The sequence below is a fragment of the Amblyraja radiata genome, chromosome 19 (assembly GCF_010909765.2).
Source record: "Amblyraja radiata isolate CabotCenter1 chromosome 19, sAmbRad1.1.pri, whole genome shotgun sequence".
Taxonomy (NCBI): domain Eukaryota; kingdom Metazoa; phylum Chordata; class Chondrichthyes; order Rajiformes; family Rajidae; genus Amblyraja; species Amblyraja radiata.
The window spans coordinates 3,904,299-3,928,655 of NC_045974.1; the positions used below are offsets into that span (position 1 = coordinate 3,904,299).

Below are 24,357 nucleotides of genomic sequence, written 5' to 3' on the forward strand. Positions count from 1 at the left end.
GGTTTCCTCCCACACTCCAAAGATGTACAGGTTTGTAGGTTAATTGGCTTGGTGTATGTGTGAAATGTCCCCAGTGTGTGTGTAGGATAGTGTTAGTGTGCTGGGGATCGCTGGTCGGCCCGGACTCGGTGGCCTGTATCTATAAATGAAAGTAATCTAAAAGGTATTGTCCAGCGATCTGGAATTATCCACAAATCTCACAGCGAGGTCCACCTCTGCACGATCCTCTTTGACAGGAATGTAATCTGAGAGCTTGGCACCAACGTTGAATCAAAAAACATTTCTACAATAAAAACATTGAAACCTGCACCAGAGACCCTACCTCAAAAATAGATCCAAGATCTGGAGGTCCAAGGTCTGAAGAAGGGTCTCGAACCGAAACGTCACCTATTCCTTCTCTCTGACCCGCTGAGTTACTCCAGCATTTTGTGTCTTGTCGTAGATCCAAGATCTTCTCATGCCTACACGGTGTGCACTGCCTCACTGCTAAACATGTATCAGGCACAGGAGCCAGGGTCATCATCTCTCAGTTCAAGGACCCAGACACACACACACACACACACACACACACACACACACACACACACACACACACACACACACACACACACACACACACACACACACACACACATACACACACACATACACACACACACACACACACACACACACACACACACACACACACACACACACACACACACACACACACACACACACACACACACACACACATACACACACACACACACATACACACACACACACACACACACACACACACACACACACACACACACACACACACACACACACACACACACACAACCTGGGTCTCTGGCGCTGTGGGGCAGCAGTTCTACCCGCTGCGCCACCGTGCCATCCCGACACTATTTCTAAAGAGATTCAAGAGAGTTTATTGTCATGTGAATATAGTAGACATGAATACAGAACAGATCTGTGTGTCCATATACCATTATATAAATATATACACACATCAATAAATAAAACTGATAAAGTGCAAATAAACAGATAATGGGCTATTAATGTTTGAGTTGAGTTTAATAGCCTGATGGCTGTGGGGAAGTAGCTATTCCTGAACCTGGACGTTGCAGTCTTCAGACTCCTGTACCTTCTACCTGAAGGTAGCGGGGAGATGAGTGTGTGGCCAGGATGGTGTGGGTCTTTGATGATATTGCCAGCCTTTTTGAGGCAGCGACTCTATCACTGCGCCGCCGTGCCGTCCTGACACTATTTCTAAACGAAACCCCTTTCAGGATTGACCCTCTGGGCACGCACGTGATAGAAACATAGAAACATAGAAAATAGGTGCAGGAGTAGGCCATTCGGCCCTTCGAGCCTGCACCGCCATTCAATATGATCACGGCTGATGTTGAACGCCGCGCACGCTTTACGGATCACTGCGCATCGTCGTGCGATTTCAGCTCGATGCATGGTGGATCAATTAGTGCCGGCACTATTCCCGTTGCTCGTCTCCTTGCCTCTGTCCCCACTTGTGGAATGTACTTCCTCGTGTAACGATGGGTAATACCTTGCGAGGCTTTAACTAACCTTTCTCATCTCTCGCCGCCACAGTGAGACGTTCTCCTTTGTCTTGACCGGCGAGGACGGCAGCCGAAGGTTCGGATATTGTCGGCGACTGCTGGTAGGTTCCTCACCAGACCTGTCGGCAAACATCACCCACAATGGTGAATGGATCGGAGTGGCTGTAAATGAATGGTCTTATCTTTTTCTTTCCCCCCTTTTAGCCCACTGGGAAGGGGAAACGCCTGCCTGAAGTTTACTGTATTGTCAGCCGTTTGGGCTGCTTCAACCTCTTCTCCAAGGTAAGAGGCGACGTCAACCAAGAATGACCTGACTGGGATTCCCTCGTGGGGCTGTCCCACTTTGGCAATTTTTTCGGCAACTACAGGCGACTAGTTTGTCGCCACATGTTCGCTGGGAGTCGTCCCCCCAGTCGTGCAAAAAGTCGTAGCGTCTTAGACAAAAATGCTGGAGAAACTCAGCGGGTGCAGCAGCATCTATGGAGCGAAGGAAATAGGCAACGTTTCAGGCCGAAACCCTGAAGGAAATAGGCGACGTTTCAGGCCGAAACCCTGAAGGAAATAGGCAACGTTTCGGGCCGAAACCCTGAAGGAAATAGGCAACGTTTCGGGCCGAAACCCTGAAGGAAATAGGCAACGTTTCGGGCCGAAACCCTGAAGGAAATAGGCAACGTTTCGGGGCGAAACCCTGAAGGAAATAGGCAACGTTTCAGGCCGAAACCCTTCCGGGTTTCGGCCCGAAACGTTGCCTATTTCCTTCGCTCTATAGATGCTGCTGCACCCGCTGAGTTTCTCCAGCATTTCTGTCTACCCAGGATAAAGGGAATAACGTTTAGTGCAAGGTAAAGTCCGATTAAAGATAGTTTCAAGGTCTCCAATGAGGTGGATGGGAGGTCAGGAACCGCCCTCTAAGTTGGTGACAGGACGGTTGAGTTGCCTGATAACAGCAGGGAAGAAACTGTCGATCCTGATCTCGGGTGCTGTCTGTGTGGAGTTTGCACGTTCTCCCCCGGAAGGGTTTCGGCCCGAAACGTTGCCTATTTCCTTCGCTCCATAGATGCTGCTGCACCCGCTGAGTTTCACCAGCATTTTTGGCTACCTTCGATTTTCCAGCATCTGCAGTTCCTTCTTAAACAACAAGTCAATGTTGAGGCCAATGAGCGTAGCTTGACTTCTCCTGACGTAGGTGCTGTCGTAGGTTGTGGCCTGGATGACGTAGGTTGTCGCTGTTTTTTTGGCGACCTGCTACGACTGCGACAGTCGCCTAAAAAATCGCCGAGTGTGACAGGCCCACAAGATTTAGACGTTTACCTGGAGTTTAGCAGGATGAGGGGAAATCTCATCGAAACAGATAAAATTATAAAAGGACTGGACAAGCTAGATGCTAAAGGCTAAAGGGATCAGGGGGTATGGAGAGAAAGCAGGTACAGGATACTGAGTTGGATGATCAGCCATGATCATATTGAATGGCGAATGGTGCAGGCTCGAAGGGCCGAATGGCCTACTCCTGCACCTATTTTCTATGTTTCTATGCAGGAAAAATGTTCCCAATGTTGGGCGAGTCCAGAACCAGGGGCCACACAGTCTTAGAATAAAATGGGAGGTCATTTAAGACTGAGGTGAGAAAAAACTTTTTCACCCAGAGAGTTGTGAATTTATGGAATTCCCTGCCACAGAGGGCAGTGGAGGCCAAATCACTGGATGGATTTAAGAGAGAGTTAGATAGAGCTCTGGGGGCTAGTGGAGCCGAGGGATTATGGGGAGAAGGCAGGCACGCACGGGTTATTGATAGGGGACGATCAGCCATGATCACAATGAATGGCGGTGCTGGCTCGAAGGGCCGAATGGCCTCCTCCTGCACCTATTTTCTATGTTTCTATGATTGAGAAACTGAATCGGTATATGGTGAGAGGGACAAAGTTTAGAGGAGGTGTGCGGGGGGCAAGTTATTTACACAGAGTGTGGTGGGTGCCTGGAACGCGTTGCCAGAGGTGGTGGTGGAGGCAGAGACGATAGTGGTGTCTAAGAAGCTTTTGGACAGGCACATGGCTATGCAGGGAAGGGAGGGACGTGGATCATGTACAGACAGACAGACAGACCGAGGAGATTAGTTTGTGTAGGAAGGAACTGCAGATGCTGGTTAAACCGAAGATAGACACAAAAAGCTGGAGTAACTCAGCGGGACAGGCAGCATCTCCGGAGTGGGTGACGTTACTTCAGGAGAATAGTTCCACTTGTTGTCATCATTGCGGGCCGAATGGCCTTTGCTGCACAGTTCTACGTTCTATGACAAAACAAGGACAATGTGCTTATTCTGTGTTAGTGTTATCCCAACGCCTTCTCTAACTGTGTAGTTCCTACATATCTAAAGACCCTGTCCCATGGGTCTTTGATTTGATTTGAAAAAAAATCAACTCGTGGTAAGCACGGAGAATGAACGTAGCGGGTACGTCGGAGCTCGGGGACGTCTCTTAACGCTAACGGCAGGTACTCGGGTAGACTCGCTAACGGCAGGTAAGCACGGGAAGACTGGTGAAGATTTTTCAACATGATGAAAAATGTCCACGAGATCCCCGAGTACCGACGAGTGGCCATTACTGTAAATCTCCGAGTTGGAATCAGGGCAAACTCGGGAGAGCTCTTGGAATGAACTCGTACCGTGGGACAGGGGTTATAGTATGAAGTAAAATGGGATAGCAACGGCTCCATTTGGATACACGCCAGCCTGGTCCTAGTGACCACGGTGGTTCATTAGAACTATCCACTGGCATTCTGCACAGTGCTCCCTAGCCAATGTCAATATTAGGCCTGGATAGAGTGGATGTGGAGAGGATGTTTCCACTCGTGGGAGAGAGAGAGAGTCTAGGACCAGAGGCCACACAGCCTCAGAATAAAATTGTGTGTCTTTAAAAAGGAGATGAGGAAGAATTTCCTTGGTCAGAGGGTGGTGAATCTGTGGGATTCATTGCCACAGAAGGCTGTGGAGGCCAAGTCAATGGATATTATTAAGGCAGAGATTGATAGATTCTTGATTAGTGCGCGTGTCAGGGGTTATGGGAAGAGTATGTACGTTCTCCCTGTGACCTGCTTGCGTTTTCTCCGAGATCTTCGGTTTTCTCTCACACCCCAAAGACGTTGGCTCGGTAAATGTAAAATTTGTCCCTGGTGGGTGTAGGATAGTGTTAATGTGCAGGGATCGCTGGTCGGCACGGACCCGGTGGGCCGAAGGGCCTGTTCCGGGCTGTATCTCTAATAAACTCAACTAAAGACGGGAGAATGGGGTTAGGAGGGAGAGATAGATCAGCCATGACTGAACGGCAGAGTAGACTTGATGGGCCGAATGGCCTAATTCTGCTCCTGGAACTTGTGTGCGTGAGTAGAACGGAGACGAGGAAACACTTTTTCTCACAGAGAGTGGTGAGTCTGTGGAATTCTCTGCCTCAGAGGGTGGTGGAGGCAGGTTCTCTGGATACTTTCAAGAGAGAGCTAGATAGGGCTCTTAAAGATAGCGGAGTCAGGGGATATGGGGAGAAGGCAGGAACGGGGTACTGATTGGGGATGATCAGCCATGATCACATTGAATGGCGGTGCTGGCTGGAAGGGCCAAATGGCCTCCTCCTGCACCTGTTGTCTATTGTCTATTGGGTAGACAGGGTGAATGTTTGCGTGGCGATGTCGCGGGACTGACCCGTTTCTGTATTTGGATGGCGGCGTGCAGATCCTGGACGAGGTGGAGAAGCGGAGGGTGATATCGCCCGCCCTGGTGCAGCCGTTCATGAGGAGCATCATGGAGGCGCCGTTCCCAGCTCCGGGACGAACCATCACCGTCAGAAACTTCCTCCCGGGATCAGGCAACGAGGTACGGCACGCCGCGCCGCGCCGCTCTCTCTCCAGTCACCCCACATGATCCTCACCCTGCGGCTCACGTTGGCCAAGAACAACAATGTTCTGAGGGCTTGTCTGTCGGTCCAGAGGCAAGCCACGTAGAATGGCTTTGGCCTCGTGATGTACCCAACATTCAATTACACTGGGATTACAGTCATAGAGTGATACAGTGTGGAAACAGGCCCTTCGGCCCAACTTGCCCACACTGGCCAACATGTCCCAGCTACACTGGTCGTAGAGTGATACAGTGTGGAAACAGGCCCTCCGGCCCAACTTGCCCACACTGGCCAACATGTCCCAGCTACACTAGTCCCACCTGCCTGCACTTGGTCCATATCCCTCCAAACCGGTCCTATCCATGTACCTGCAGAAATTGTTTCTTAAACGTTGGGACAGTCCCAGCCTCAACTACCTCCTCTGGCAGCTTGTTCCATACACCCACCACCCTTTGTGTGGAAAAAGTTACCCCTCAGATTCCTATCAAATCTTTTCCCCTTGAACCTGTGGAATTCATTGCCACAGAAGGCTGTGGAGGCCAAGTCAATGGGTATTTTTAAGGCAGAGATAGATAGATTCTTGATTAGTGTGTGTGTCAGGGCTTATGGGGAGAGTATGTACGTTCTCCCTGTGACCTGCGTGGGTTTTCTCTGAGATCTTCGGATTTCTCCAAAGACGTTGGCTTAGTGAATGTAAAAAGTGAACCTATGTCCTCTGGACCTCCATTCACCTACTCTGGACAAGAGATTATCATTGCAGTTAAGATCAGTCCTGGCATCGTACAGTCAACTCATAAGATGCCACTTGTTTTATAACATGGAGAATCCCCCCACTCTCTTCTCCCCAAATTGCAGTTTCATTTTCAGAATGAAGTTTCCTACCCGTTTAATTTCCGCTTTTTTGATAGATATTGGTTAAAAGATGGTGGAAACAGGCCCTTCGGCCCACCGAGTCCATGCCGACCATCGATCACCTGTTCACACTAGTTCCATGTTATCCCACCCTCTCATCCACTCCCTACACATTAGGGGCAATTTACAGAGGGCCGATTAATCTACAAAGCTGCACGTGTTTGATATTAAACACTACAACCTCATAAACTATGAACTACAATAGACTTATAGTACAATATAATTGTACTGTTATTTTTTATTTATTTACATTTTTTCCCCCTGAGTTTTTGTGATATTATTTATTGAGTTTACATATTCAGTTGTGCTGCAGCAAGTAAGAATTTCATTGTTCTATCTGGGACACATGAGAATAAAACACCCTTGACTTTCCAAATCTGAGGAAGGACATTATTGCCATAGAGGGAGTGCAGAGAAGGTTCACCAGACTGATTCCTGGGATGTCAGGACTGTCTTATGAAGAAAGACTGGATAGACTTGGTTTATACTCTCTAGAATTTAGGAGATTGAGAGGGGATCTTATAGAAACTTACAAAATTCTTAAAGGGTTGGACAGGCTAGATGCAGGAAGATTGCTCCCGATGTTGGGGAAGTCCAGGACAAGGGGTCACAGCTTAAGGATAAAGGGGAAATCCTTTAAAACCGAGATGAGAAGAACTTTTTTCACACAGAGAGTGGTGAATCTCTGGAACTCCCTGCCACAGAGGGTAGTCGAGGCCAGTTCATTGGCTATATTTAAGAGGGAGTTAGATGTGGCCCTTGTGGCTAAGGGGATCAGAGGGTATGGAGAGAAGGCAGGTACGGGATACTGAGTTGGATGATCAGCCATGATCATATTGAATGGCGGTGCAGGCTCGAAGGGCCGAATGGCCTACTCCTGCACCTAATTTCTATGTTTCTATGTTTGGCCCTTGACTTTTGGCCCTTGACCCATGGCCCTTGACTCTAGACCCTTGACCCTTGCAAATCCTGTTGGATTTGTGAATGAAGAGATAATTGCTGTGTGTGCCGCAAGTTGAAGTAGCCACTCGACAGCGGGTGAACCAAAGACCCTCTAGCGAGCAAGATCGACCACTCGACGAAATAGACGTAGTACGGTCATGGGCAGATTCACGGGTCATTTTCGGCCCCATTTCCGTAACCGGCTTCCGTCTCCGCCCCAAAGATCCCGTAGCGGAGCAAAGATACTAGTGCGGAGACGGAAGCCGGTTACGGAAACATCCTCGTAAAAATAAAAGTAATTTGGTAAAAATCTTCTCCTCATTTGCAGAATTATAATTTATTAACACAAACTGTTCCCCCGCAACGTTGATTACACTGCGAGTCGGGTCGGGAAATGGATGAAGGAAAGGCCCACGTTCCGCTGCGTTGCATTTAGCAGGAGTGGTCTATCTTGCTCCGCTATAGGATCTATGGGTGACAGTGAGGAGATCCCGCTGACCGGAGCAGTGACCGATGCGTTCCTCTAATCTACAGGTGATCCAGCTGTGTCGACCGCTGGACTCGCGGCTGGAGCACGTGGACTTCCAGTGTCTCTTTTCCTCGCTGACTATCCGCCAGCTGATTAAAGTCTTTGCCTCCCTTCTGCTGGAGAGGAGGGTGATCTTCACAGCGGATAAACTCAGGTGAGTAAAGCCCTCACTGTTTATCTGCAGGACTAAAGGAATGAGAGTCTGTGGTACCTTCCCCCCCGACTGTGATCAACAGATTCTAGTGGGCGGCACGGTGGGGGCAGTGGTAGAGTCGCAGTCTCGCAGCGCCAGAGGCCCGGGTTCCATCCTGACCACGGGTGCTGTCTGTACGGAGTTTGCACGTTCTCCCCGTGACCATGTGGGTTTCCTCCGGGTGCTCCGGTTTCCTCCCGCACTCCAAAGACTTGCAGGTTTATAGGTTAATTGGCTTTGGTAAAATGGTAAATTGTCCCTAGTGTGTGTGTGTGTGTGTGTAGGACAGTGTTAGTGCATGGGGATCGCTGGCCGGCGTGGGCTCGGTGGGCCGAATGGCCTGTTTCCGTGCTGTACTTCTAAACTAAACGGAAACAACATGCGGCTGATCAATCTTGGGATACATGTTGTGAAGAAGGGTCTCCACCCGAAACGTCACCCATTCCTTCTCTCCAGAGATGCTGCCTGTCCTGTTGAGTACCTCCAGCACTTTTGAGCCGCACGCCTCCTTTAAACTTTGCCCCATCTCAATAAACATTGCCCTTGCATTAGGGGCGGCGCAGCGGGTAGAGCTGCTGCCTCATGGCACCAGAGAACCGGGGATGAATCCTGACTTCGGGCGCTGCCTCTGTGTGTGCGGACTTTGCACGTTCTCCCCGTGACCACGTGGGTTTCCTCCGGGTGCTCCAGGTTTCCCTCCCACATCCCAAAGACGTGCTGGTTTGTAGGTTAATTGGCCACTCTGTCAATCCCTCTCCCCCCCCCCCGTATGAGAAAGTGCGTTCGCATAGAGCTAGTGTGGAAACTAAGAACTGCAGACAGAATAGAATGAGTAGAATAGAATAGAATGTCTGTTAATGTCACTCAAACAGCTTGGTTTCAACAAAATTGCATTTTCTACAGCTTTACAATACAAAAAAACCCAAGACACACACACTTAACACAGTTTACACAAACATGCTGGTTGATCCCAAATATAGACACAGAGTGCTGGGGTAACTCAGCGGGTCAGGCAGCATCTATGGAGCTAAGGAAACAGGCAAAGTTTTGGGCTGAAACCCGTAAGGGTTTCGGCCCGAAACGTTGCCTATTTCCAGAAGGATTTCGGCCCGAAACGTTGCCTATTTCCTTAGCTCCATAGATGCTGCTGTACCATAACTCAGCGGGTCAGGCAGCATCTGTGGAGAACATGGATAGGTGACGTTTCACAGAGTGCTGGAGTAACTCAGCGGGTCAGGCAGCATCTGTGGAGAACATGGATAGGTGACGTTTCACAGAGTGCTGGAGTAACTCAGCGGGTCAGGCAGCATCTCCAGAGAAAAAGGATGGGTGATGTTTCAGATCGGGACCCTTTTTCATACATCAGTCCCTACCCCGAAATGCCGCCGATTCATTTTCCCCCAGAGATGCTGCCCGACCCGCTGAGGTACCCCAGCACCAGTGTGAACAGTGGGACGACAGATGGCACAATGGGCTAAGTGTTCAGCTGGCAACCGGAAGGTAGCCGGTTCGAATCCCGCTTGGAGTGCATACTGTCGTTGTGTCCTTGGGCAAGACACTTCACCCACCTTTGCCTGTGTGTGAATGTGTGTGAATGTGTGTGAGTGATTGGTGGTGGTCGGAGGGGCCGTAGGCGCAGATTGGCAGCCACGCTTCCGCCAGTCTGCCCCAGGGCAGCTGTGGCTACAGAAGTAGCTTACCACCACCGAGTGTGACTGAGGAGTGAATGAATAATGCGATGTAAAGCGCCTTGAGTATTAGAAAGGCGCTATATAAATCCCATCCATTATTATTATTATTATCAATGCTTGCCGTGGTCTCGGAGGGCTGAAGGGCCTGTTTCCACGCTGTATCTCCAACCTCTGGGTTTATATTTGGGTCCAGTTGCCAGACAGACTAGCTACCCTGGCTCCATGTTCTTTGAAATGGTTGTTTTGTTACAAAACAGATTGTCTCTGGATTAGGGAGATAAGTGTCCAAAATGAAGGAACTTGTGTCGGAAGGAAGGGTCTTGACCAGAAACGTCACCCATTCCTTCTCTCCAGAGATGCTGCCTGTCCCGCTGAGTGACTCCAGCATTTTGTGTCTCGCTTCCAATATATTTACATGTTCTTTTAAGAAACCAAATCTTTCGAGGCCAGAGCTGGTATCTTAAACAAAAATATTCTGGAGGAAGAAGAAAATGTAAACACGGATAAAAATATCCAATTAAAACCGAGTGAATGGTAAAGTGCTGTAAAGTTATGGACTCTTTTTAAAGTCTGTGAGTTCGTCCCCTCACTTTAACCGATAATCACCGATGTGTCACAAATTCCAGGCTCAAGTTAGTTCTTAGAGAACCTCGAAGGAATGCTGTTGTTATCAGGGTTTTTTTTTTTTTTTGGGCGTTGCCATGGAAACCCAGTCCTAGGCCTCAGAGAGGTTCTTTACAAATGGGTGTCATTTTACTCTATAAGGGGCGATGCTGTTACAATCTGGCAGCTGCCTGAGGGAAACAAAACGAAGGATCAGAATCCTTCCCCCGCAAGTTACCTTCTAGGGCACCAGAAAGCAGAGCGACCAAACCAGCTTGTCCTCACGTCTGCAACGCAGCCCGATTGTGAAATAACCGCCTTCCCCTCCAGATTTTAAGCGGGTTCGATTTGCAGAAGAAAGGGGTGGAAGGAAAAAAAAAATACCCAACCAGTTAAAGTCTTGCATCCATCCAGCCAAGTGGGGAAAGGGCATTGATGAACCAGGCACACACACGATTGTAATGAAGCAGGGGCAGGGATGAGGGCCGCACGGCATCACCAGTGTTCTTCAGGAACGATAGCGACGAAATCTCCTCAATCTGAGATACACCGCTACATTTTCCCAAACACGGTGGTGCAGCGGTAGAGTTGCTGCCTTAAGGGCCTGTCCCACTTGGCCGTCATTCGCTCGCCATTTACGCGACCGGGTAGCGTGTGGGTAGCGCGGGACGGGCGCACGGAGTGGCGTGGAGGAGCGTGGAGTTGCGCGCGGTATCGCGCAGCGCTCCAGGGTTTCGTGCCGGACGGAATCTTCGCCCGCCACCGGCCTGTCGCGTAAATGACGGCCAAAGTGGGACACCCTGGAGCGGCGCGACGCCTCACCTCCAACAGCAGCAGAAGCAGGCAAGCGATCGCCGAGCTCGGCCTGGGGCTCACGGCCGTTGCGGATCCGGATCTGCCCCCCACTCCTACTCCCAGAGCGGGGCCAAGACGATTGGAGATAGACACAAAATGCTGGAGTAACTCAGCGGGACCGGCAGCATCTCTGGAGAGAAGCAATGGATGACGTTTCAGGTCGAGACCCTTCTTCAGACTCCTGCATTTTGTGTCTATCTTCAAATGACGTCCCGCGCTCCAGACGGCTGCGCAGACGCACGATGACGCGTGCGACTGTTGCGCATCAGTCACTACCGGCCTGTCGCGTAAATGACGGCCAAATGGGACAGGCCCTTTACAGCGCCAGTGATCCGGGTTCCATCCCCACTACGGGTGCTGTCTGTACGGAGTTTGTGCGTTCTCCCCGTGACCTGCGTGGGTTTTCTCCGGGTGCTTCGGTTTCCTCCCGCACTCCAAAGACGTGCAAGTGTGTAGGTTAATTGTCCCTAGTGTGTAGGATAGCGCTAATGTGCGGGGTGATCGCTGGTCGGCACGGACACGATGGGTGAAGGGACTGTTTCCGTGCTGTATCTCTGAACTAAACTAAACACGAGCTTGCTAAGGTTAATTTTTTTTTCTATCAATTGCTTCACTACAATTTAAAAAAAGACACAGAGTGCTGGAGTAACTCAGCGGGTCAGGCAGCATCTCTGGAGAACGTGGATAGGTGACGTTTCACAGAGTGCTGGAGTAACTCAGCGGGTCAGGCAGCATCTGTGGAGAGAAGGAGTAGGTGACGTTTCGGGTCGGGTCCCTTCTTCAGGTGATCGACGGTCGGCGTGGACTGGGTGGGCCGTAGAGCCTGTTTCCACGCCGTTTCTCTAAACTAAACTAAACGAAACAGCGCGGCGCCCAGAGTAAGAGGCGACTGGACTTGTGGAACACGGTGTTCTTCAGATTTAGAATACGGCTTGAAAATGTAAAGTTGTAATCTCTTCTCATTGTATCCACGTTCTCCACAGATGCTGCCTGACCCACTGAGTTACTCCAGCACTCTGTGAAACGTCACCTATCCATGTTCTCCACAGATGCTGCCTGACCCGCTGAGTTACTCCAGCACTCTGTGAAACGTCACCTATCCATGTTCTCCACAGATGCTGCCTGACCCGCTGAGTTACTCCAACACTCTGTAAACATCATCAAATCAAATTAGTTCCACTTGAATGAGCAAATAATTGTCCACATGCTCATTGTAGTTCTGCTGTTAATGAGACCTATGTCTAAAGCAACAAATCCCATTTCAGCCTCTGACTTAACTATGGAGGAGAAATCGACACTTTTACCTTGTTTAAGAAGGAACTGCAGGTGCTGGAAAAATCGAAGGTAGACAAAAATGCTGGAGAAACTCAGCGGGCGAGGCAGCATCTATGGAGCAAAGGAAATAGGCAACGTTTCGAGCCGAAACCCGTAAGGGTTTCGGCCCGAAACGTTGCCTATTTCCTTCAGGGTTTCGGGCCCGAAACGTTGCCTATTTCCTTCAGGGTTTCGGCCCGAAACGTTGCCTATTCCCTTCAGGGTTTCGGCCCGAAACGTTGCCCATTTCCTTCAGGGTTTCGGCCCGAAACGTTGCCTATTCCCTTCAGGGTTTCGGCCCGAAACGTTGCCCATTTCCTTCACGGTTTCGGCCAGCTGTTATTCCCCCTGCAACATCTGTAGAAATGATTTTCGGCGTTTCTGAAAGAGAGGAATGTTTGAACGTTTGAAATGTAAAAAATGCTGAGACTGGATCGGGGAATGGAAGGAAATAGAGCCTCAGCCTCGCAATAAAAAAATCAAGTGACAGTAATGTGGGCTGGAACAGAAGGGCAGCAGGGCCCGTGGGCTTCACTAACTATAGTTGCCAGTGGCCACACTTGAGGACGGAGGGGTGTCAGTTTGCAGGGACATGGCCCCTCTCTCTGGTTCAGCTGCCGCCTTGCACTGCTAGAAGAAGGGAAGTGTGTAAGAAAGAACTGCCGATGCTGGTAAAATTGAAGGTAGACACAAAACGTGTGGGGGGGGGTGTGGGGGGGGGGGGAGAAAAAAGCTGGTAAAGGCGGGAGGCAGGACAAAGTGTGGCAGGTACAACGAAGGTCTATTTTGTGATAGTTTTCATCTCGGTAATTCCAAGCATAAGGCAGTAGTGAAGCCAGGGTGATTTGTGCTGGGTGCTGCTCCCATCATCTCGATCAGGAGCAGAGACATAATGGTGCCCTGGGTTAAGGGCCTGTCCCACCAGCATGCGGCAAGCGCGGCCAAACCAGAAGCGGGGGCCGCGCGGAGGTCGAGTGAGTGACATGAAGTCCGCAGGAAGTTCGCGCGTGACGTACGGCGTCGATGGCGGCTACGGGCCGGCAGGCCGTTGCCGGACGGAATTTTTGAACACGGTCAGTTTTTCGGGGCCCCGCGCGCGATGTCGGGACCAGCTCCGCACAACTCCACACGGCTCCGGCGATCAAAGTGGGACCGGCCCCGCGAGGCCGTACGGCTGAAGCGACCACGTTAGGTCGCACTTGCCGCATGGAGTCGCATGCTCGTGGGACAGGCCCTTTAAACTGTGGGTTCAGCTGTCAGGATGTACGGGGCTTCTCATCATGGTGCCCTGGGTTGGTTGGTCAGTTAGTTAGCTGTGAGTTCAGCTATCCGGGCATCTCACCTCTGCTGTCATTCTCCACACAGCACCCTGTCCAAGTGCTGCCACGCTGTGATGGCACTTCTCTACCCGTTTGCCTGGCAGCACACCTACATCCCCGTGCTGCCCCCCGCCATGATCGACATCGCCTGCTCCCCCACGCCGTTCCTCATCGGGCTCCTCTCCAGCTCCCTGCCCAAGCTCAAGGAGCTGCCACTGGAAGAGGTAAGCACACGGCACACACACGTCGCAACGTTCACAACCAGGGGCCACTCATGCACAGTCTTAGAATAAAGGGGAGGCCATTTAAGACTGAGGTGAGAAAAAGCATTTTCACCCAGAGAGTTGTGAATTTATGGAATACCCTGCCACAGAGGGCAGTGGAGGCCAAATCACTGGGTGGATTTAAGAGAGAGTTAGATAGAGCTCTAGGGGCTAGTGGTGTCAAGGGATATGGGGAGAAGGCAGGCACGGGTTATTGATCGGGGACGATCAGCCATGATCACAATGAATGGTGGTGCTGAAGGGCCGAATGGCCTCCTCCTGCACCTATTGTCTATGTTTCTATGTCTTCCTCTGACTGACGTTGCCAGCTGCTGTTACCTTTGTCGGCTGATTGCAGGGGCCATTGTGGCTGAGACCCAACTCCTGGAATAAAATCCTCTCTCTTCTTTTTGTTCAAGGTGCTCGTGGTCAACCTCGGGACAAACAAGTTTCTCAGGCAGGTGAGTGTTACACCTGTTTCGCAAACTGTGACGGGGTGAAGCCGATTCACTGAGGCTTGGACGGGCCATGCAATGCGCGGCAGAAAGCCGTCCCCTGTTAGAGAACTAACGAGAGAGAAACTGGAAGGAGAGAAATGAAGTACCCTAAAGACTTTTCATCTGAAGAACGGTTTCGGCCGGAAACGTTGCCTATTTCCTTCGCTCTATAGATGCTGCTGCACCCGCTGAGTTTCTCCAGCATTTTTGTCCACCTGGACCTCAATGAAGCCAGTCTCCAAGATAGTGTCCAACCCAGGTGACACTTCTTTTAAATATTGGCGTTGCCCCCTCTATCATGTACTGTGGGTAGACAAAAATGCTGGAGAAACTCAGCGGGTGCAGCAGCATCTATAGAGTGAAGGAAATAGGCAACGTTTCCGGCCGAAACCCGAAAGGGTTTCGGCCCGAAACGTTGCCTATTTCCTTCAGGGTTTCAGCCCGAAACGTTGCCTATTTCCTTCAGGGTTTCGGCCCGAAACGTTGCCTATTTCCTTCAGGGTTTCGGCCCGAAACGTTGCCTATTTCCTTCAGGGTTTCAGCCCGAAACGTTGCCTATTTCCTTCGCTCCATAGATGCTGCTGCACCCGCTGAGTTTCTCCAGCACTTTTATCTACCGTCGATTTTCCAGCACCTGCAGTTCCTTCTTGAACAAACTGTTAGAAACGCCACCTGGAGTTAGTGGAAGTGGCGTGAGACTGCTCGGCCTTTTATAAAGTCAAAGTCAACTTTATTCGTCACATGCACCCGAAGGTGCAGTGATGTGAATTTGCCAGCAGCGACACACTTAAAAAAACAACACACACACACACAGTAAGATTTAACACGAACATCCGCCCCAGAATTCTTCACTGTGGCGGAAGGCACAAAGTTCAGTCAGGCCTCCTCCTTGTTCACCCGTGGTCGGGGTCATGAACCCTTCGTAGTCGCCGCTACGGACAAGCCCGATGTACAGGCCCTCTCGTCGGGATGATTGAAACTCCTTCTGCAGTTGTACAGAGCCCTAGTGAGACCACACCTGGAGTATTGTGTGCAGTTTTGGTCCCCTAATTTGAGGAAGGACATTCTTGCTATTGAGGGAGTGCAGCGTAGGTTTACCAGGTTAATTCCCGGGATGGCGGGACTGTCATATGCTGAGAGAATGGAGCAGCTGGGCTTGTACACTCTGGAGTTTAGAAGGATGATAGGTGATCTCATTGAAACATATAAGATTGTTAAGGGCTTGGACACGCTAGAGGCAGGAAACATGTTCCCGATGTTGGGGGAGTCCAGAACCAGGGGCCACACACAGTTTAAGAATAAGGAGTAAGCCATTTAGAACAGAGACGAGGAAACACTTTTTCCCACAGAGAGTGGTGAGTCTGTGGAATTCTCTGCCTCAGAGGGCGGTGGAGGCAGGTTCTCTGGATGCTTTCAAGAGAGAGCAAGATAGGGCTCTTAAAGATAGCGGAGTCAGGGGATATGGGGAGAAGGCAGGAACGGGGTACTGATTGGGGATGATCAGCCATGATCACATTGAATGGCGGTGCAGGCTCGAAGGGCCGAATGGCCTACTCCTGCACCTATTGTCTATTGTCTATTGTCTATTGTCGGGACAGCAAACACACTCCGTGGCTTGGAGGGCCCGAATCGGCACTTGCTTACCGGAGACCGCGGCTTCAGGATGTTACAAACACACAGTCAAAATTAACCGCGCAGAATGGTGGCAAGGGTTAGTTTATTGTCACGTCAGGCCAGCAGCATAATCAAGGACCAGTCTCACCCCGGCCATTCCCTCTTCTCCCCTCTCCCGTCGGGCAAGAGGCACAGAAGTGTGAAAACGCACACCACCTCCAGATTCAGGGACAGTTTCTTCCCAGCTGTTATCAGGCAACTGAACCATCCTACCACAACCAGAGAGCGGTGCTGAACTACTATCTACCTCATTGGTGACCCTCGGACTAACCTTGATCGAACTCTGCTGGCTTTAACTTGCACTAAACATTATTCCCTTATCATAGACAATAGACAATAGGTGCAGGAGTAGGCCATTCGGCCCTTCGAGCCAGCACCGCCATTCAATGTGATCATGGCTGATCATCCCCAATCAGTACCCCGTTCCTGCCTTCTCCCCATACCCCCCTGATTAGTACAGAGATACAGCGCACAAACAGGCCCTTCGGCCCACCGGGTCCGTACCGACACGAAATGCTGGAGTAACTCAGCAGGTTCAGGCAGTATCTCCGGAGAGAAGGAATGGGTGACGTTGCTGGCTGGAAGGGCTGAACGGCCTCCTCCTGCACCGATTGTCTCTGTCTCTATGTGTCATCAGACATTATTGGCTTCCTTTATGTTTACCAGGTGGATGATGAAGATTCCATTCTACCACGCAAGCTGCAGATGGCACTGGAGCAGGTGCTGGAGATGAGAAATGACTTGGTGACACAGGAGGAGGACTCTCTCGTGGAGGGTAAGCGAACACTCGAATATATTTGCACCGCTTGCTGTGCTGGCGCAGTGGGACTTTATTGGAACTTCATTCTTGCATGCAGTTCAGTCCAAGTATCGCTACACGGTGGCCCAGCACTTCAACTCTCCCTCCCATTCCGAATCCGACCTTTCTGTCCTAGGCCTCCTCCATGGCCAGAGTGAACACCACCACAATTTGGAGGAGCAGCACCTCATATTCCGCTTGGGCAGTCTGCACCCTAGCGGCATAAACATTGAATTCTCCAATTTCCGGTTGTCCATGCAGTCTCCTCCCCTTCTCAGCTCTCCCTCTGCCTTTGGGTTCCTCCTCTTCCTTTCCCCTTTCTTTCACCACCCCCCCCCCCCCCAACCCAGTCTGAAGAAGGGTTTTGGCCCGAAACGTTGCCTTTTTCCTTCGCTCCATAGATGCTGCTGCACCCGCTGAGTTTCTCCAGCACTTTTGTCTACCAAGTATCACTGCACACAAGCACTTAGATGGGGGTGGGAGATTGCAACCTTCAGGTGGCCCGCCCTGTTTCAACAAATGCAATCGACCTGGCGTGCACAATAAAATAGAACAAGCTGTCCGACAACTTTAGGCTGTGCACGCCATACGCAAGAAGAAGAAGAAGCACTTAGATGCATCTTTGTTAAGCGTTGTGTTTAGGAAGGAACTGCAGATGTTGGGAAAAAATCGAAGGTAGACAAAAATGCTGGAGAAACTCAGCGGGCGAGGCAGCATCTATGGAGCAAAGGAAATAGGCAACGTTTCGAGCCGAAACCCGTAAGGGTTTCGGCCCGAAACGTTGCCTATTTCCTTCAGGGTTTTGGGCCTGAAACGTTGCCTATTTCCTTCGCTCCATAGATGCTGCCTCGCCCGCTGAGTTTCTCCAGCATTTTTGTCTATCTTAGATAAGTCATAGAGGGAGCGCAGAGAAGGTTCACCAGACTGATTCCTGGGATGTCAGGACTGTCTTATGAAGAAAGACTGGATAGACTTGGTTTATACTCTCTAGAATTTAGGAGATTGAGAGGGGATCTTATAGAAACTTACAAAATTCTTAAGGGGTTGGACAGGCTAGATGCAGGAAGATTGTTCCCGATGTTGGGGAAGTCCAGGACAAGGGGTCACAGCTTAAGGATAAGGGGGAAATCCTTTATAAAACCGAGATGAGAAAAACTTTTTTCACACAGAGAGTGGTGAATCTCTGGAACTCTCTGCCACAGAGGGTAGTTGAGGCCAGTTCATTGGCTATATTTAAGAGGGAGTTAGATGTGGCCCTTGTGGCTAAGGGGATCAGAGGGTATGGAGAGAAGGCAGGTACAGGATACTGTTGGATGATCAGCCATGATCATATTGAATGGCGGTGCAGGCTCGAAGGGCCGATTGGCCTACTCCTGCACCTAATTTCTATGTTTCTATAAGCCCCTCAGATACAGTACTCTGAGGCAGTGCAGAGTCGCCAGATCTGGCACCTTGGGTTGACTAATGATGGGTGATACTGTACAGTAATCCCGCTTGGAATGCATACTGTCGTTGTGTCCTTGGGCAAGACACTTGACCCACCTTTGCCTGTGTGTGAATAAGGTTCGAATCCCGCTTGGAGTGCATACTGTCGTTTTGTCCTTGGGCAAGACACTTAACCCACCTTTGCCTGTGTGTGAATGTGTGTGAATGTGTGTGAGTGATTGGTGGTGGTCGGAGGGGCCGTAGGCGCAGATTGGCAGCCACGCTTCCGTCAGTCTGCCGCAGGGCAGCTGTGGCTACAGAAGTAGCTTACCACCACCGAGTGTGACTGAGGAGTGAATGAATAATGCGATGTAAAGCGCCTTGAGTATTAGAAAGGCGCTATATAAATCCCATCCATTATTATTATTATTAGTAATAACATAAGCAGCAAGTACAGCAGCAATTTGGTAAATACACCTGGAGAAAAAACATGTACAAATCCAGAATGAACAAACTTACCCCCTGGGTAGGTGAAATGTACCCCAGGTTGGGGACCCTTGCATGAAGGCAATACATCCCACATTGTCATAATCATAGTGTAAAAACATTTCTCAATGTCTGTTGTTTTTTTTTTTGAAAACCTGTTCTCGTCTGATTTTTGGCAATGCTTTAAAAAAGACTTGACCTCATGTCCTTGAAAAAAAACTTGGCTTTTCTTGAAAAAAAAATCGGCTTTTCTTGGAAAAAAACATGGCTTTTCTTCCAAGTGTGGGAACGAACTGCAGATGCTGGTTCACGAAAAAAAGACACAAAGTGCTGGAGTAACTCCGCAGGTCAAGATGCATCTCTGGGGAAAGTATATAGGAGCCTTCTTCAGACTGATTGTAGTGGCGGGGGGGGGGAAGAGAATGCTGGGAGAGAGGAGGGGGCAGGACAAAGCCCGATGAGCGATAGGTGGATATTGGGTGAGACAATAGACAATAGGTGCAGGAGTAGGCCATTCGGCCCTTCGAGCCAGCACCGCCATTCAATGTGATCATGGCTGATCATCCCCAATCAGTACCCCGTTCCTGCCTTCTCCCCATATCCCCTGACTCCGCTGTTTTTAAGAGCCCTATCTAGCTCTCTCTTGAAAGCATCCAGAGAACCGGCCTCCACCGCCCTCTGAGGCAGAGAATTCCACAGACTCACCACTCTCTGAGAAAAAGTGTTTCCTCGTCTCTGTTCTAAATGGCTTACCCCTTATTCTTAAACTGTGGCCCCTGGTTCTGGACTCCCCCAACATCGGGAACATGTTTCCTGCCTCTAGTATGTCCAAGCCCTTAACAATCTTATATGTTTCAATGAGATACCCTCTCATCCTTCTAAACTCCAGGGTGAGGGGGGGGGGGGGGGTTATTGAGGACAAAGGGCGGAGCTGGGAAGGAGACAAACGCTAGTGAGATACGGAGAGAAGATGTATAAAACATAAAGCCAGAGGAAGGGATAAAGGTGGATGTGTGAGGAGACAAGGGTTTTTGTTGGTCAGATCTAAATCTGAAGAATTCATATTTAAATATAAAATTAATTCATATTCAATATTTGAACAGAGGAGGCAAATTCCTCATGGATTAATTTTTGTATTAATTTTTTCCAGGCGTTGCCTCCCTTAATACTGTGGTGTCCGAGACCTTTGTACGTTTCTTTGTGGAGATAGCTGGCCACTACTCCCTCTACATGGCTTCCAGTGAGAAGGACGAGAGGATCTTCCTGGGAGAGACCTTTCGCAAGTCCATTGCCTCCAAGAGTATTCGCCGCTTCCTGGAGGTGTTCATGGAGACGCAGATGTTCGGGGGGTTCATTCAGGATCGAGAGCTGAGGAAGCTCGGGGTCAGAGGTGAGGGTTCAGCTCGTGGTACTGCCCAAAGACACTACAGCGAGCAAGATAGTCCACTCGACGAAATAGACGTAGTGCGGTCATGGGCAGATTCATGGGACATTTTCGGCCCCATTTCCGTAACCGGCTTCCGTCTCCGCACCAAAGATCCCGTAGCGGAGCAAAGATATTAGTGCGGAGACGGAAGCCGGTTACGGAAACATCCTCGTAAAAATCAAAGTTCTTTGGTAAAAATCTTTTCTTCATTTTCAGAATTATAATTTATTAACACAAACTGTTCCCCCACAACGTTGATTACACTGCGGGTCGGGTCGGGTCGGGTCGAGTCCGGTTACGGAAATGGATGAAAAAAAGGCCCACGTTCCGCTCCGTTGTGTACTACACGTCAGCCCATTGCATTTAGCAGGAGTGGTCTATCTTGCTCCGCTATAGGATCTTTGGTACTGCCTCTCCTCCTTCTCTCCACTAACACACTCACATCTTTCATGGTCCCTCAAGTAACATAATCAAAGATAGGCACAAAACGCCGGAGTAACTCAGCGGAACAGGCGGCATCTCTGGAGAGAAGGAATGGGTGACATTTCGGGTCGAGGCCCTTCTTCAGACTTGGTGATACTCTGTTCTGACACATTTGTACCCTGCTCGTGGTGAACCTTCTTATCTACCGCAGGTTTATTTGAGCTTCGAGCCCAGGACTACCTTGAAGCACTCACTGGGGGTGAACAAAGAGGCATGAACCGATTTCTCAGAGGGCTAGGTAACGTATTTGTTAAAATTGTTTACTGTGGGGAGATTCACAAAGAAAGTAATTTTTTAGTTCTTTATTCCATGGAGCACAGGAGGCTGGGGGAGGGGGGCGATGATTTATGTCGAGATGTTTCAGATCATGAGGGGAATAGATAGGGTGAATGGACAGAGTCTTTCACCCAGGGCGGGGAAATCAAAAACCAGAGGGCGGAGGTTTAAGGTGAGAGACAATAGACAATGGGTACAGGAGTAGGCCATTCGGCCCTTCGAGCCAGCACCACCATTCAATGTGATCACGGCTGATCATCCCCAATCAGTACCCCGTTCCGGCCTTCTCCCCATATCCCCTGACTCCGCCATTTTTAAGAACCCTATCTAGCTCTCTCTTGAAAGCATCCAGAGAACCTGCCTCCACCGCCCTCTGAGGCAGAGAATTCCACAGACTCACCACTCTCTGTGAGAAAAAGTGTTTCCTCGTCTCCGTTCTAAATGGCTTACTCCTTATTCTTAAACTGTGTGGCCCCTGGTTCTGGACTCCCCCAACATCGGGAACATGTTTCCTGCCTCTAGTGTGTCCAAGCCCTTAACAATCTTATATGTTTCAATGAGATACCCTCTCATCCTTCTAGAGGGGCAAGATTTAATAGGAACCTGAGGGGCGACTTTTTACACAGAGGGTAGTGGTTACATGGAACGAGCTGCCAGAGGTGGAGGCATGTACTACAACAACATTTGGATGGGATAGGTTTGAATGGATGTGGGAGTCTGTGACTAATGTAGAGGGGGCATTTTGGTCGGCGTGGGCATGTTAGACTGAAGGGCTGCTTACTGTACTGTACGCCCTATATCTATTGCCCTCTACCATCTCTAGTGAGTTTTGTTTATTGTCACGTGTACCGAGGTACAGTGAAAAGCTTTTTGTTGCGTGCTAACCAGTCAGTAGAAAGACAATACATGGTTACACTCGATCCATTTATAGTGTATAGATACATGATTAGGGAACAACGTTTAGTGCAAGGTAAAGCCAGCGAGGGTCAAGGATAGTCCGAGGGTCATTAAAGAGATAGATGGTATTTCAGCGGTCGCTATATTGACAATTAATCACCTGTTGTTCATTTCTAGGCAGCAAAATGAAATTCCTCCACAAGAAGTAAACGCCTTTGGGAAAGCATCGCAGAAGCAAAGGCGGCTGGGAGCAGCAGCGCGGTTACTTTTTCTCCAATCAGTGGTTCTTGGCGAGGCATCGGTACACACGAGGAGGCTACAAGAAGGAATGAGGCAGTCCTGAGGGCAATGGACCCGCTCCAGCCGCTCTCTGTCGTCTAGACTCGTCTAAAGTCTGCGTGTCTCTGACCTCATTTGCTGCACCCGACCCCCAACACGTTCCCTGCAGGAGGGAGCGGAACCAGGGGAGGAGGAAGCGTCCGTCACTGGAGACGGGCCTTTTATTTTTGAGAGAAGAAAGTGCCGGACAATGAAGGAGAGAAGAGATAAAGGAGAAAGTTTGTAAATGTGTGAATACGTTTAAAAAAGAAAGACAGCGTTTGGGGATTCTGTTTCCACGGAGATATCCTCGGCATCTGCTATCACGGCACAGCTTGTCTATCAGCTGGGCGCAGTCTTGCACCAGAGACATCATCTTTGTTTTTCAGTGGGGGTTGGCTGGGCAGGCTGGTCTACTCCGTGCCTGATGACAGACCAATGCTCTGCAGTTTGAGCTATAATATGGAGGGAGCACAGAGCTCCTTGTGCATTAATCACTGTCACAATGCATAAACGAGCCTTCAACACACACGCACGCGCACGCGCACACGCACACACACACACACACACACACACACAACTGGCAATATGGTGGAGTCACGAGGAGATGGGGAGATGAGAAATGTCATCTTTAAACCAGCCGGAAATCTGAAATTGTATCTAATTGCCAGCATTCCCGTTTAAATAGAGTCGCCCTGTGGCGGTTCACTTCCCAGAGTTTGTGTGTAGAATCTTCCATTTGCTCTGAAGTTGTGTCATAGACAGCAAGCAGGTAGGGTAGATTTGAGAGAATTCCTTTTGGCATTGGCATTGGCCTAGACCTTTAGACAGTAAAGGGCCTGTCCCACTTACGCGATCTTGGCTCGCAAATCACGCAACCTCGTGGTCGCTTGAGGCGTACAGGGCACCGTATGGCTGCGCAGGGCCGCTCCCACTTAGAAGCGCGGAGGGGTATGGAGTTGTGCGGGGTTGGTCCCGACATCACGAAATTCTTGCAGTGACCGAAATCTCCGCGCACCAACGGCCTGTCGTACCACGTACGCACACAGGCGCATTGCGTTCGTACGCAGCGTCTTGACGGCGTACGCCTAGCGCGTGGTGTTGCGTGATGACGTCACCGCCCGACGCCATGCGACACCCAAATTCAGTCGGCCCGCCTCCTGCCCAGCTGATTTGTAAGCATGACGTAAATTACGTCACGTGCGAAATGAGCGCAAATTTTGCGCGACCTCCACTTCCGTTGGTCGCGCCAAACGCACGCAATCGCATGCAAGTGGGACAGGCCCTTAAGTAATCCCATCAAAGCAGGAGATGGCATGACTGTCATTTTTGGCGATGTACGTCGCAGTGTACAAAAAAGTTATCCGCGCACAAGGAGCTGGCTTACAGCAGTCTGAACCCCAAATACCAATGGATACTTTGTCTACAGCAGGCACCACCACTTCACCCGTGGACATGGGCTTCTCCCAACCAGACATCCCATGTTGTGTCTAGCATTGCCTGACGAGTGAGAGCTCGGGTACACTTACCAGGGCCGGCATGTTGCCGTGCTTGCCCTTCAGCCCATCCGATGGGAATGTGAAATAAGAGGCGGTACTATAACAAAAGATGAGGATCATCACAATGTTTACAATTGCCAGAGAAAACTCAATGAGTGCAAGAATCCAAGCAGTCACGGTTAAAGGGGCACTGATGTTGCATCACTGGAATGTTTTCAGAGTAGTTTCGTGCTGACATAGTGATCACGGTGGGGATGGGGATGTTCGTGTACAGATTCCTAGTCAGGTATAATTCTAGAGCAATGCTGATCATTTGCAACACTCCTGCTGTTTGAAAGTATTAGACAAAGGCCAGGCGTGACTTCATTTGTACTCGTTCAGCCTTCAATAGCATTGGCATCTGGTCCTGCTCCCCGGATGAAATGTTTGATTAAATCTAGTAATTCACCCTTTGACATGAATCACTCTTTTAGATAGAGCTCTAGGGGCTAGTGGAGTCAAGGGATA

General features: G+C 50.0%; 1 protein-coding gene across 4 annotated transcripts in view; it reads left to right on the forward strand.

Moving 5' to 3' along the window:
* Positions 1-23,958, forward strand: part of dennd2a (DENN domain containing 2A) — a 97,034-nt gene extending 73,076 nt beyond the window's left edge. For 3 of the 4 annotated variants that reach the window (XM_033037483.1, XM_033037480.1, XM_033037481.1), the window contains exons 11-21: positions 1,600-1,669; positions 1,773-1,850; positions 5,287-5,427; positions 7,838-7,986; positions 13,854-14,031; positions 14,490-14,531; positions 16,908-17,016; positions 20,102-20,341; positions 21,012-21,098; positions 22,211-22,610; positions 23,660-23,958. In XM_033037483.1, coding sequence (XP_032893374.1) covers positions 1,600-1,669; positions 1,773-1,850; positions 5,287-5,427; positions 7,838-7,986; positions 13,854-14,031; positions 14,490-14,531; positions 16,908-17,016; positions 20,102-20,341; positions 21,012-21,098; positions 22,211-22,242 — 1,126 coding nt within the window. In that variant the 3' untranslated portion in view covers positions 22,243-22,610; positions 23,660-23,958. Of the gene's footprint in view, positions 1-1,599; positions 1,670-1,772; positions 1,851-5,286; positions 5,428-7,837; positions 7,987-13,853; positions 14,032-14,489; positions 14,532-16,907; positions 17,017-20,101; positions 20,342-21,011; positions 21,099-22,210; positions 22,878-23,659 lie in introns of those variants that run through there. The other variant, XM_033037482.1, reaches the window with a different exon arrangement.
* The last annotated feature ends 399 nt before the right edge of the window (positions 23,959-24,357 follow it).